At 37.5% G+C, this 13,840-nt stretch overlaps 1 protein-coding gene across 1 annotated transcript in view; it reads left to right on the forward strand.

The window, feature by feature from the left end:
• The window catches only part of OSTF1 (osteoclast stimulating factor 1), a 51,443-nt gene extending 41,662 nt beyond the window's left edge, over nucleotides 1-9,781 (forward strand). The window contains exons 9-10 of the mRNA XM_010952768.3: nucleotides 2,477-2,575; nucleotides 8,012-9,781. Of these exons, the coding sequence (XP_010951070.1) occupies nucleotides 2,477-2,575; nucleotides 8,012-8,070 (158 nt within the window). The 3' untranslated portion in view covers nucleotides 8,071-9,781. The remainder of the gene's footprint in view (nucleotides 1-2,476; nucleotides 2,576-8,011) is intronic.
• Nucleotides 9,782-13,840: the final 4,059 nt, after the last annotated feature.

Here is a 13,840-nt window from a genome sequence, read left to right on the forward strand (position 1 = left end):
CTCCAAGTGTAAAACAATCGCCAGATCTTGAAGACTTAGTGAAAAAAACAAGAAGCAAATGCGGCGACATGGATGGAGCTAGAGATTATCATACTAAGTGTAGTGAGTCAGAGAAAGACAACTAACACATGCTATCACTTATATGTGGAACCTAAAAAAATATATAATACAAAGGAACTTATTTGCAAAATGGAAACAGACTCACAGACATAGAAAACAAACTTATGGTCACCAAAGTGGAAAAGTCGGGGAGGGATACATTAGGAATTTGGGTTTAGGAAATGGTTGCATTCCTTCTCTAGTGTCCTGTCTTTGAACATTTCCCATTCTGACAGAAAGCATATATATGAGTTCTCAAGTGTAATTTAAAGTAAGGTATGATTAGTCACAGAGCTATGAACCCTCAGGATCTTTGACCTGTAGCACAATGAGAGAATGAGGTTTTCCATATAACCCCAGCTGTAGATAGATCTACATCTGCTCACAGGAGATTTTCACACACGATCACTGTATTCCCAATTAAACATACTATTTTTGACTCAAGATTTTTGTGCCTTTGAGTCTTAGGACATCTATTTTTTGTTGAAGAGGATGTGGCTGCAGAGAAAATGGCACTCTATTACACTGTGGCAGAAAGTAAATTCGTAAGCCTTCTTGGAAGGCAATCTGACAGTAGCTAGTAGAGTGAAAATATACATAGCCTTACATTTTGGTACCACTTCTAGGAAACCACCCTTTAGAAATACATATAAACAAAGATGTTGTTCAAGGATGTTCATGGCACTATTGTTTGTGATAATGAAAATTAGGAACTAAGTGCCCCTCAATGGAGGAGGGATTAAATAAAATTTGGAATGTCCACAGAGTGGAATACTTAAAAATGTTTAAATAGATTGACTTCTAAGTATATGTACTGCTAAAGAATGAATACCATTATATATTGTTAAGTTAAAAAAAAATCAAAACTAGTGGTTACCAATGGGGAGAGGGGAAAGGGGAGGGGCAAGATAGGGGTAGAGGATTAAGAGGGGCAAACTACGATTTATAAAATTGAGGGAGGGTAATAGCTCAGTGGTAAGGTGCATGCTTAGCATGCATGAGGTCCTGGGTTCTATCCCCAGTCCCTCCATTAAAAAAAAATAGAATAAAATAATAAATAAATAAGTAAGTAAGTAAGTAAGTAAATAAATAAACAAACAAACAAACAAACAAATAAATAAAGTACTACAAGGATATACGGTACAACCCAGGCAATATAGCCAATATTTTAAAACAACTATTAGTGGATTGTAACATTTAAAAATTATGAACCACTGTGTTGTACACCTCAAACTTATGTAATATTGTACATCACCTGTACCTCAATTAAAAGAAAAAGAAAAATACCATTGGCAAAAAAAATCAGATTACAGACCACTGCTTGTAGTATGACTTCGTGTACATGTCCATGTGTGTCTGAATGCATTCGTGCACGTGAGGGAGATGGGAGCTGATGCCTGCTTGTTGGGAGTCGTCGCCTCTGGGGAAGGTGGAAGATGGGGACGGAAAGGGTTAGCTGAGGGCTGAAATGAGACGTAAGCTTTTGTTCAGCATACTTTTGTAGTTTTGAATCTTTGACAGTGAGAACGTATTCATGAATCCTGATGTAATTTATATCACAGTAAAGGGGGAAAAGGTGAGTAGAAGGTGGGCTACAGGAACAATGGATTGCTTCTAGATTTTAGTGTTACTGTTCTGTTAATATGCATGAGAATATACATAAGACACAAAGTATTAATTCCCTCAAGCTCAACTCACATGATCTTTTCTAGAGACCTTCTTGAACAGAAGAGGCAAAGGGTAAATTGAATTTAATCTCCAAAAAACTCATGCCAAGGCACACTGAGTCTAACTGATTGAGGGTTTTACCACAGGGTCAGTACACTCCTCATTGGAAAGTGCATGTGCAATTCTACAGGGACTTGAAAGGCTATGTTTTAATTGTGTTTGATTATCACAGGTGCAGCAACAAGCTCCCTGGTGAAAGATGCCAAATATGCTATTGCTGAGAAAGCTTTACTGTTTGGAAAGAGCTTATTACTTAAAGGCCAGAATGGTTCTCTGGTTTTGCCAAAAGCGATTAGTTTTGATGGAAAGAGAATTGGCAGCTGTGTAATTAACACTGCTGTTTGTGGTATAAGAAAGCTGTTTAGAGAGTAAGTCCTAAGAGTTTGCATCACAAGGAAAACATTTTTTCTGTTCTTTTAATTTTGTATCTATATGGAATGATGAATGTTCACTAAACATTGTCATAATCATTTTATGATGTTTTTAAGTCAGATCATTATGCCGTATACCTTAAATTTATACAGTGCTGTTTGCCAATTATATGTCAATAAAATGGGAAGAAAAGAAAGTGAAAGTAAACCAAAAAGAGCATTGACTGCTACTATAGAGTCTTCAAAACGCCAAATTAACTTTTCTTGTGTTGGGGAAGGTGCTAGAACAGACTTAAGAAACAACGAGAAGAAACTGGCCCTGGACATGGCTACGAATGCTGCCTGTGCATCTCTCCTGAAAAAGAAACAGGGAACAGGTACTTAGTTTTAATCCTTTTTCCTCCTGGTGCCATCATGACTAAGATACATTCATTTAATATTGGAGAATACTTTTTCTTGGTAAACTCTTTGGTTGATTCTGAAGTTAGATTTTATATCTTTAGCCTGAATCGGAACCTCCAACATGGAAGAATATCTTTATGCAAATGAATTTGAAGAGGCATCGATTTTTTGCTATGATTAGTGTGTTTCTTTTGTTCCTTGCAATCAAGTTCTAATTACCTTATTTTCCATTACTGTCCTTATCAGAGAGCCATTGTTTCCATATCCTCACTTCAAATATGTTTTTGTGAGTGGTTGTCTCTAAATATTCTTAAAATTAAGCCCTCAACAGCTTTCTGATTATACTTTGTTTCTGTTTTAAATGAGGGTATCAGTAAACTGTTATCAAAGTTATTCTAGACTTTGTAAACATACTGGTATCTATTTACCTTCTAGGGTGGTTTTTAAAGATAAAGTGTACATTTTTAGAGATAATACCTATTGACATGGGAAAATAGGTTTGAAAAGTTCACATATGACTCTGTACAAGTGAAATTTGGTGGTTTTGAAAAGGTGTCAAGGGAAAGAAAAGGTGTTAAATGCATTTGCATCATTCATGATTACTATTCAGAGACTGGCTGTTAATTTGACTTCTTAGTACTTAGCTTGTTGAATGTGTTCCCCCAGATTCATTCTGATATGGTGATTCCTGAAAGGAGTGCTGGGACGGGGAAAATGTGCTTTGAATTCCTCTTTCCATCCACCTCTCCTTTGTCCCCTTTTCATTCATCATCAGCCTCCCATCCCCTGAGAAACCCAGAGGGGTAGGAAAAAAGAAAGGTAGAAGGTGATTTGGTTGGAGGGAACATTAAATCTCTTTTTTCTCATTTCTCAAGCCTTACTCTACTTTATCATCTCATGTTTGGCACTTTAATACCACTTTGAAGGATAAGCCTGTAATGGATACATGCTTACTACCATTTTCTACAAAGGAACTGGTATGAGGAGGACTCACCTTTTTGCAGGTCTTTGCATTGCTACTCATCATTCCGGGCTTTTTCAGTATTGCCTTGAAGTCTCAAGTTTAGACTGATCCATGTTGGTGGAGAATCACTAAAACAGCTTTTTAGCAACTTCCATTATAGAGGCTAAGTGCATGTGTTTTCATTTTATCCTTAGGGTATTATCATTTTCAGAGTTGTCAAATTTGGGTAATGAGATACTAATTTCTGTTTTTATCATTTCAATTGAATTCTCATTCATTTTTCAACCCTTGGAAAACTTATTTCTCCCTCAGGTATCCTTTGATTTATGAGAAGAGGCAATATTATGCTGTCCCACATTCCGTATCTATCAGAAGCCACAAAACACAGTCAGTCCCCTAGTTTCCTGCTTCTGTCAATCAAAAACAGCAAACAGTCCCCCTGTCTTCAGGGAAGCTCTGTCCAGGGAGCTTCACAGAATCATCCTCCTTACCTGTCATCAAATTCCCATCATAGTCCTCCTCACAAACCCAGTGTCCCTTTTGTCCTTTATTTCAGATAAGTGTTTGTTCCAGATTCTTACTTAACTTCTGTTCTGGTGTAATGAAAACTATTAAGCGGTCTAGGATTTCTTAACTATTTAAGCCATGAATGTTCGCTGACAGAGCCACTCTTTCTTTAAAGTAATTACTAATGCATAGATGAATATAGGGTGAGTGGGAAAGTGTTTGCCAGCTGAGTGGTGCTCTCAGCTACACTTGGACTGAGAAGCCGTATTCGTAACCATGTGGGAGGATTCTCTTACTTGAGGTGGACCTCGGTTGGGTCAGGAGTAGGACTGTGGCCTCACTTCCTTTCTCTGCCGCTGACTTCCCGTTGCTACTTGGGTGCCTCCAAAATGTCTTGACTGAGTAGGAGTGAGGTTTCCTGTGAGCTAAACATTATCAGACCCTCATGTACACTGTGAGTTGGCTTGTGATAGGCAAGGAAAGTATCACACCTGCTCACACTCCAGGGAGCGACACCCAGAAGCCTCCACATGAATAATTGGAGCTGGAAGAGGCAGGTGGCAAACTTTTCTCTTTTTCTCCTTACTTTTCCACAGTCTTTGTAGAAAACGGCTGAGAAGTGGGTGGTCTTTTTCTCCGTTCCCTCCAAATGTCTGTAGTCTACCTTCCTAAATGTGTACTGTACTGAATTCATTAATGAGGTAATCTTGGGGCCTGGCACAAAGAGCCAAGAAACGCATTTTCATATTTCAATTTTCATGTTACCTTTTTCTCTTTTTTTTCCTTATTTCATTCCCCCAATCATCCAGTAAAAAATTTTTTTTAATTTGTATTTTGATCCTAGTTGGAATGTGAATATTAGGCCATAGAGCTAATTGCCAGCATGAATGCTAAACTAGAAAGAGTACATTCTGATATTGTTGTCCACTTTTGAAAGCACATCTTGAGTTTCTTGTAGGGACAAAGTAATTTACATGTTACAGTTACCTTGAAGGGTAACTTTAGGATATAGGGATGGAGTCAGGTCATACTTGGGGATTGAGCCTTTAAATGTGTTTTCCAGTTTTTAAAAACTGGAGTATAATTTATATTAAGTAAAGGACATAAATCCTAAGTCTACAGCTTGATAAATTTTTTTTAAACTGTGCTTACACAATTAACCACAACCCAGGTCAAGACAGAGGACACTTCCCACACCCCAGAAGCCTCCCTCAGTATCCTCTGCTTCTCTCACCGTAGATTAATTTTGCCTGTTTTCAAACTTGACATAAATGAAATCAAACAGTATGTGCTTTTGGGTGTCTAGCTTCTTTCATGTAACTTGTCTGTGAGATTCATCCATGTTACTGTGTTTGTCCTTCCACCATTTATTTGTCTGTCCATCTGTCTTAAGTTCTGGTGCTTGATTTGGGACTTGTAAATCCAGGGCAGTGAGATTGAGAAAACAATGGAAGTGAGTTGGGGGAGGCTGGGAGGCAGTGCTAGGAGATACATTACCACAATAGTCATGCCCTCAAGACATGCTATGAAGGTTCAGCTCATCACTCACCTCTGGGCCATATGAGAAGTTTCCAGAGAAGCTGTGCCTCAGAGCAGTCCATGAAAGGAAGGAAGGAGAAGGAGTTTATTTTCCTGGCTGTCTCTTGCTTTCCATTCGGTCAGAGTTTGCACCATGGCAAGTCATTTTTCTCTTGCTAACAGGAGAAATGAGATTAAAGTGAAGAGCTGCAGTTACCATTGAAGGACAAAGAATACCTCCAGTGTCACAAAACACAGGATTGTCTAGCAGAGTGGAAAGGGGAGGAGCTTTGCTGTTTGTCTTTCTGTCTTTTGCTTTTTAAAAAAACTTTTACCAAGTTCATGGCCAGTCCTGAAGTTCATGAGTATGTGTGGGATAGAACAAAATTCCTCCCTTCCAGGTCTCCAGAACTCCTCTTAAGGAGAATGGAGAAGAGCATAGTCAACCTGGAGACGTCTAGCAGTTTGGAAGCTGGTGTGAAATCACTGAAGTGTGCCTCTGTTCTGCTCACATCTACGTGTTCTTCTGCTTTTCCTTCTCTCTCGTATAAGATGAATCGGTTTCTTCCTCCCATGTATTGACTCTCCCTTGTCCCTTCTTTTTTCTCAATAATAATTTTCCTAAACCCACAAAGATTCTTAAAAAAAACTACAATATCATTAACCTACCTCAAATTAATAATAAGCCCTTTATATCATCAAGAGTCTTGTGATGGTGCAAATTTGCCATTTTCTCTTCCATGTTTGTTTGCTTATTCATTGCTTACTTGTTTATCTATCAATTTATTTATGGTTTGTTTAAGTAGGATCCAAATTGATAGATATGTCTCTTGTTTTTTTTTCCAATTAATATTTCCGTTCCTTCTCCTCTTCTTCTTCTTTGTTTAACCTTGCAATTTACTTGCAAAAGAAACTGAGCCAATTTACCTGAATTTCCCAGTCTAGACATGGCATGTGTACATTCCCATGGTGATGCTATGTTCCTCTGTTCTTGATATGTTTGTCAATCAGTGTTACTCTAGAGGCTTGACTGGATTCAGATTTTATTTATCTACCTATCTTAGGGATAGAGGGAAGAATATTTCGTAAAGAAAGTTGTGTTCTTCCATCACGTAATATCTGTCACTCGCCCTGTGATGTTAGCATCCATTGATGATCATTGTCTAGATTCATTATTTCATTCATGGCTGCAAAATAGTGATAGTCTAATTTTGTCACTCCTTTCTCAGTTAGTATTTGGAACATTCTATAATGAAAAATTTCCCCCTTGCCTTGTCAGATGGTTACTCAGAGGAATAGTCTGTATAGCAGGGGCAGAATAAAGGCTTGATTTTTGCCCTTTATTTAAGAGTTTTCAAAATATCACACTGGTTCCTATTATTTTCCAAAGAGGACCGATGAGTTCTCTTTGGTGTGTGTGTGGAAATATTTTCTGTGTTTTAATCCAGTGTAGTTAATTTCCGTACTGATAGCCTATCTGTGGCTAGTGGAGGCCTCTTCTGGTTGGATCCTGAGCCCTTCTGAAATGACGCTATCTTTGATAGGATCCTTGTTTTACAGTATAAGAGGTTTCAGGTACGCCTTTTATAGTTTCTGCACAAGACTTGGAATCAGTCCTGTCTCCAAAGAGCATGGATTTAGAGACAGTGATATGGGTGTTACAACACATGAATTGAGCTCTAACAATGTGGTTCTACTTGTATTTCAGTTTTCCCCTTGACAAGTTACACCTCGTGTAACCTGTGGCTACAGGAATTTGACTAGGCAGTTTGAAGTTGACTGGACAGGTGAACAGTTAAAGAGCAGACATCTTCCTTTTGAACCTTGGGCAGGGTTGACTTAACATTTGCTGAGGTCTAGCTTTTTCTATTTTAAGACTTTTATTTATTTTTTATTTCAGTTTCTTTGGCTTCTGAGTATACTTCGTTTATCAGTGTTTTTGAAAATGAAACTGTAGCTTGTGTGTTTTCATTCTTCTTTTCCTTTCTCCCCCCTCACTAGTCATCTTTCTACCCAGGGACCTTGCCTTCAGGTCGACTGACTGAAGCCATCTGTGCACTTGTCATTGGGAGAGGAGGCTGGAAGCACAGTTGTCAGAGCGGACAGGCTTCTGCTGTGTTCCACGAGGGTTGTGGTGCACGTGGCTGGTCATATCTGGCGTGAGGGGCACTCATCAGCACCATGTGCTTTACTTCCCTGCACATCTGAGTCGCATGCAGACAAATTTATTTGTCAGCCTCTGGCAGCAGAAACTGATCAGTTAGGCTGGAAAGCAAAAGTAGAAAAAGGTGCTCAGGGAAACTACAGGCCCCAGGTCTGAGGGAAAATTCCAGTTTGTTGAATTGTCAGGAGCTTTGAAAGTGAAAACAAAACCCAAGCTATTTGTAATTCCTCTGTTTTGCTTTTTCCCTGTTCCTTTTAGATGCAGTTCGAACGTTAAGCAATGCCGAGGACTATCTTGATGATGAAGACTCAGATTAATTCCCCTCTGGAGCTTTGAGATCTAAAACTTCTGTTGCTTTTGCCATTTCGAAACCTTGTCTTTGCCAGAAGAGTGTTGGTAACTGTTTAAAAAAAAAGTCTATATGAACACGGCAGTATTGCACGGTGTTTGAGCAGTGTGTAAATGAATAGTTCTCACCTTCAGTTTGCCAATAAGTGACTGGATATTCTGCTGTATAAAGTACATTTCTGTTCACCAGAGTAGAACAAGAAGATATTATTTCTATTTATCAAGCTTAAAGGAATTTTAAGAATTTTTTTCTTTAAAAATATCAGGATTTCTTTTATAGTTAAAGTTCTTTACCTCAAGGATTGAGATATTTTGGGTGGACTTTTCAAGCGGGGAATGCTTATTATAATAATAAACCAAAAGACTTCACAGAAAATCGTCAGCTCTGCTGACAAAAATAAAATTTTAAGAGGCTATTTCTTTTGTCTGTTTTGTGGTATCACTCTTTGCTGGTGAATAAATAAAGCTTTTTTATATTTATATTTAGGCAAAGACTAATATGATTTTTTAAAAATTATATTTTGTATTATTAGCACGGAAGAATCATAGTAGCCAAATTTCTGTTCAGCTTTCTATCTCTACTTCAATTAAAGTCAAGACAACAATCACTAAGAAGATACATTTCCAATAAAATATATTAACTTTAATAATTATGAGACTTTCAGTTTTATCTCCAGTGTTGTACTTAATGTGAAGAAACCCAGCAACTCATTAGTTTACTTAAGGTGTGAAAGATTTAAACAGCTGATTCCCTTATTGTGGGAGATGCCATAGTTTTCCGTAACGGAGTAGCCAGGAGCCATAAACTTTTTGCCACATTCAGTTTTTCAATTTGGTAACATATATTTTCTCTAAACATGGCTCTCACTCATAATGATCTGGATTCCTCTTCTAAAACATCAGTTTAACATTGCAGGGAGCCTTCTGTACCACTGAAGTGACACTTCATTTGAGATTCTAATTTTTTATTACTACAGTGGTAATATTAAACATGAGTTGGCCTCTAGCTTTCTAAAATTATGTAACTATTCGTTTATTTTATTCCAGTAATTTTATTGGCTATTATTTCAATTTTTAATAGCTAAAACTTTGATCCACCTGAAAATTGTATGGTGCATGTAATGAGGTAAGAATCTACATTTTTAATAAAATTGTTAAAAAAAAAATGACTTGGCCATTGGCATTTGTCTATATTCCAGGCCCCAGGCCCACAAGTATATTTTGCAAGAAGACTTTGATGCTATTTTCAAAAAACACGTTGGTGAAGAGAAGGAAATTTCTGAAAAGGAAGTGGGTTAGCTCAGGAAATGAATAACTGCTTCTAGAGGAGTTTCTTCTGTCTGTGACTTTGGTTTTTCTCTCCGTGGGTGCTTTGAGAAAGGATACCCTGAGAAACCTGTTTGGGGTCTATCCAATAGCCCAATCAATTTTTGTAGAAAGACTGCTATACAAGTCGTGACAGCAAAAGATGAGCACAAAATCTGAAATAAGTAAAAAAGGGTGTATTTTATTTTCAAAACAAGTATGTCATTAAATTTGGATGAATTTATATTTCTTTGTAAGCATAAACTTGAAGATATGAAATTCTTGTTGGAATTCTATTCCCACAGAACCTTTTAAGGATTTGTTTTTTCCAAATGGGGTTTGTGCCCTAATAAAAAGCTTTTGGAAATCTCTTAACTTTTTGCTTTTGTGTACTTTGGGCCTGGGGTAATCAGGATAGATGCCAACTAAGCATTCTCTAACTTTTTTTTTTAACATCAGTAGAGATAATACAGTTTGTAAGAATATAGATAATTTTTATGAAAATACTATGTGCTTGATGTAGAGTTATAATGTATTTGAGAGAAAGACTAATGGGGGCTTTGCTGTCATTGCTTTTAACATTATCAAACCTATGAGAATTCTAGAAAGTTGGCCAACTATATATGGGGTTTTTTGGGGTGGGGAAGGGGCAGTGGAGGGCAGACTTAGGTATATGCCTGATTTATTTTGGTTGAAACAGCACAACACATTTAGCTGTGGTTGAAACTCCATGGGAAAATTTACTTTGCTTCTTGTTTATTCAGTCTCGCTTATCTGAGCTTTCTCAGAGATTGTTTAATGCTGAACTCAGCAACAATATTCAGTTCTAGGGACTTGCCACCACTCTGACTCTGTGCAGAGGAGGGCTTTGATTATATTCTAGAAATGACTTTGGAGGCTTTGCTGTAACCTGAGCTTTCTGACAGTCACTGTGGTCTGAACTCCTTCCCAGCCATTGCATCCTTTACATAGAAAATGTCTTCCAGCCCCTTGGGCAGCGAGATAACATGTCCAATAATAGGCCCAGTAACCTTATGCAAAGGACAGTTTTTACCATAGTTTCCCATTTTAGTTTCTTTCTAGGACTGGTCTGTTGCAAATTATTTGTTGTTGGACTGTCATGCATCACAGTTGCCAGTTTTCTGTGTTTCTTCAGTGAGCCCCCTCATTGGCTGCTTTTTAAAAATGGAATTGGCCATGTTGGTACCCAAAGGGAAATGGAGAGCAAAGCAATGGTGACCCTATTTTTTCAACCTAAAAAGCAAACTGGAAATAATGCAGAAAATGAAATCTGAGATAATTTTAGGCAGAGGAAAGTAAAATGTTTTCATATAGACTGTCTTCATAAATGTTCTTTATTGTGTAGAATTTCTGATTTACTGGTATTTCTTCTTCTGTGAACCATGTATTTCTCATCTTATCTTTGTAAACGATAATTTCTGAGAGGCTTCAATGAGCCTAACATTTACATCTGATCATCAGCATTTCCCTGTTGACCCTGACTTTGTGTTTGTTCTCCTGAATTTTATGTTGTAAATATGTATGTAGCAGTAATATCCAGACAGCCATACATCATGCATCTGAACATCAAAGTGTCTGATTACTAAAAGTTGAGGTCTTGGTGGAAGAAGTATTGCGAAAGATTCTGCTCTTCATATTTTAACTGAAAATATAGCTTTGGTAAACAGTTTTCTTAAGTGAAGGAAAAATTGCAGACCACAAATTTATGGTTTCTGTCTCCTTATTTCTTAATAACAAACCTTTACATTCCTCCTCCCTTAAAATGACATAAAATTAAATAAAACAACCATTTATTAAATGCCTGCTCTGCCAGTTCCTGTGCTAGGCAGTTTCATAGATGTGATGTCATTTGATCTTTACAGTAACCCTGGGCAGCGAACATTAATGCCCCTGTCTTTTCACTGAGAAGCTGAGGTTTGAAGCAGTTAAGTAACTGTCTCAAGATCACACTGCTTGAAGGTAGAAATGCAGGTCTGGCTGACTCCTGAGCCCGTGCACCTGCTGCCTGCTGCAGCTGGCAGGTGACGCTATTCGCAGTTCTGCCCGTAGCCCTCAGTCTGTCATTTCTGAGCCCTGTGATATTGGCCAGGTCCCTTGGGCCCCCTGATGCACCTGCAATGAGGATCAGGTTACATTGGCTCCTTGTGTGAAGGCAAGTGTCATTGCTGCATCAATTTTTCAGAGGACCTCGATCAAGGATCTAAGTTTTGAGAACCTCACCTTACAGCATGACTCGTGGTTGCTGTGTCAGTTTTCCAGCATGTAATACCCCTTATCTGCAGCAGGACACATGAAGAACCCCTGTGCTTAATCTCAGAACTGGATCTCAGGATGAAAGGGCACTTGGAGGTCTTCTACTTTGACCCAGCTGAGTATGAGTGTGGTGTGGTGTAGTGGGAGCTTTTTACTATATCTTTAGATCTGCATTCGTCAGTGCTGGAGGGGATGGCTTTTCTATGAGTCATGCGACTTTCACATTTTTAACTGTTCGGTCACCAGATACTGTATCAACGTTGTGAATACCTTTCTTCTCCCTCTTAAAATTAGAAATTGTGCCTTTTCTCTCTCTGTCTCTATTTTTTCATTATTAGTTAGCAATGGTTTCTTCTGTACTGTTATGTGAATTCTTTTACTGCTACTACTATCACTATTGCTACTGCTGCTGCCACGTCTAATCATTTAGCATTTATTCCCCTCTAGGAAATTTCGGCAAGAAAAATAACTGCTTTTATAGAGAATTGTTCTTAGATTGTGTCCTTGATCAGTCCTCAGATGTTGTTTATTTAGTCCAAAGCCCGGCCCCTCTCCACTTTTAATAGACGGAGCTTGGGGACCAGAAATGACTTCTTAGTAGAAACAGCATATTAAAAAGCTAATCACCAATGAGGAACCAGATGCAGAAGGTTTGAAATAGCTGCTGTGGGTATTTCTTTCTAGATCATATTGCTGTGTGAGAGATTGTTTTCCTACTGTGAGCATTTTTTTCTTTAGTGGATTTTCCAAGTTCCTTATTTTCAGCTCTGCCTCTCCACCCTCTTTTCTTTTTCTCCAGCTACATTTTAGCCACACATAGGGGGAAAGGGAAAGACCTGATCCAATCAATTGGTTTTCTTTTTTTACTTTTATCTCCTGATGAAAGGTTAATACGGGAAGAAGTTGAGAGATGCTAGCCAAAGTGAAATTTGAAACAGTTGAGTTTATTACCCATGTTTTAGGGCTGGCCCCTGTTACCTATCCTAGTTGAAAAGGAGTTGAAACTCTTGTGTCCTAATTTTTATGGTGTCTGAGTTACTACAATAACAGGATGACTCAATTCCATAGACTCTGTCCTGTTGCAGAATACCAGTGTTCACTGTGCTTTCTGTTTGATCTGTCAGCAATGAATACTGCTGTATATTCAGCAAATATTGATGAACATCCTTGTGTTTATCATGCTTCCTTTTAAAGTTGAAGAATAATAGCTAAATATGTTGAATGGTTTTACTTAATACTTGTCTAACAGCATTGTTACTTAAACCTACTGAGGAATCCTAAGAATGAAACCATGGTAAATAGTTAAATGTTTGTGCCTGTTACGTTTTCCTTTGAGCCAAGAGCCCAGTAAACTTTTTAATGACTTCAAGTGAGTAAGAATAAAAGGCCAGTTTCACTCCTTCAGTTTTTATTGATGTTTCTTGCTTATTTTAATGGCTTGCATATATTTTTATTGCTGTGTTAGTAATGATTTCCTGTAAATTCATACAAATAGGAAAAAACCTCATGTTGCATTCAATTGTGGTTTCGTACTAAAACCGTAACAATATACATCCAGTACTATTAAATTGTCCTTTTTACTGCAAGTTGTATAACACACTTTATTCTCTACATGTCATTTTTATTTCTGTTTCAACATAATTTCTTTATTGTGAGAAAAGCCACCAATATTCATTTTTAAAGAATACTTCAATTATATGTTACTTTCTTGTTCCTTATGTTGTAAAATCCATGAAATTCTTTCCTCATCTCCACACAAATAGAAAGTTTTTAACTGTGATCGGAGGGATTGTCTATTATTTGATCTTTTAAAAAATTTAGATTGCTCATGCTGTTGCTTAAAATACTTTTAAGTTTTTACTTTAAGTTGGGATGGCCTGTTCTCAAATATTGTTTTATTGCCCTGTATGTATCTTTTTAAGAAAGAGAAATTGGTTTCATTTATAAATATTGATTAAAGCAAACTAATATTTAAATGTAATTGTTGGATAATAATACAGTTATCACTATGTACAAGGTTCTAAAGAAACCTGTATTTGTTTTCTCTTCCTTGTTCCTTTATCCCTTGCATCCAGTTTACAACCCAGTCCTGTCAATCCTACTCCATAGTGATGTCTCTCAAATCTGTGCTTTCCTTTCCATTTCCACAACTACTGCCTG

The sequence above is a fragment of the Camelus bactrianus genome, chromosome 4, assembly GCF_048773025.1.
Source record: "Camelus bactrianus isolate YW-2024 breed Bactrian camel chromosome 4, ASM4877302v1, whole genome shotgun sequence".
Taxonomy (NCBI): domain Eukaryota; kingdom Metazoa; phylum Chordata; class Mammalia; order Artiodactyla; family Camelidae; genus Camelus; species Camelus bactrianus.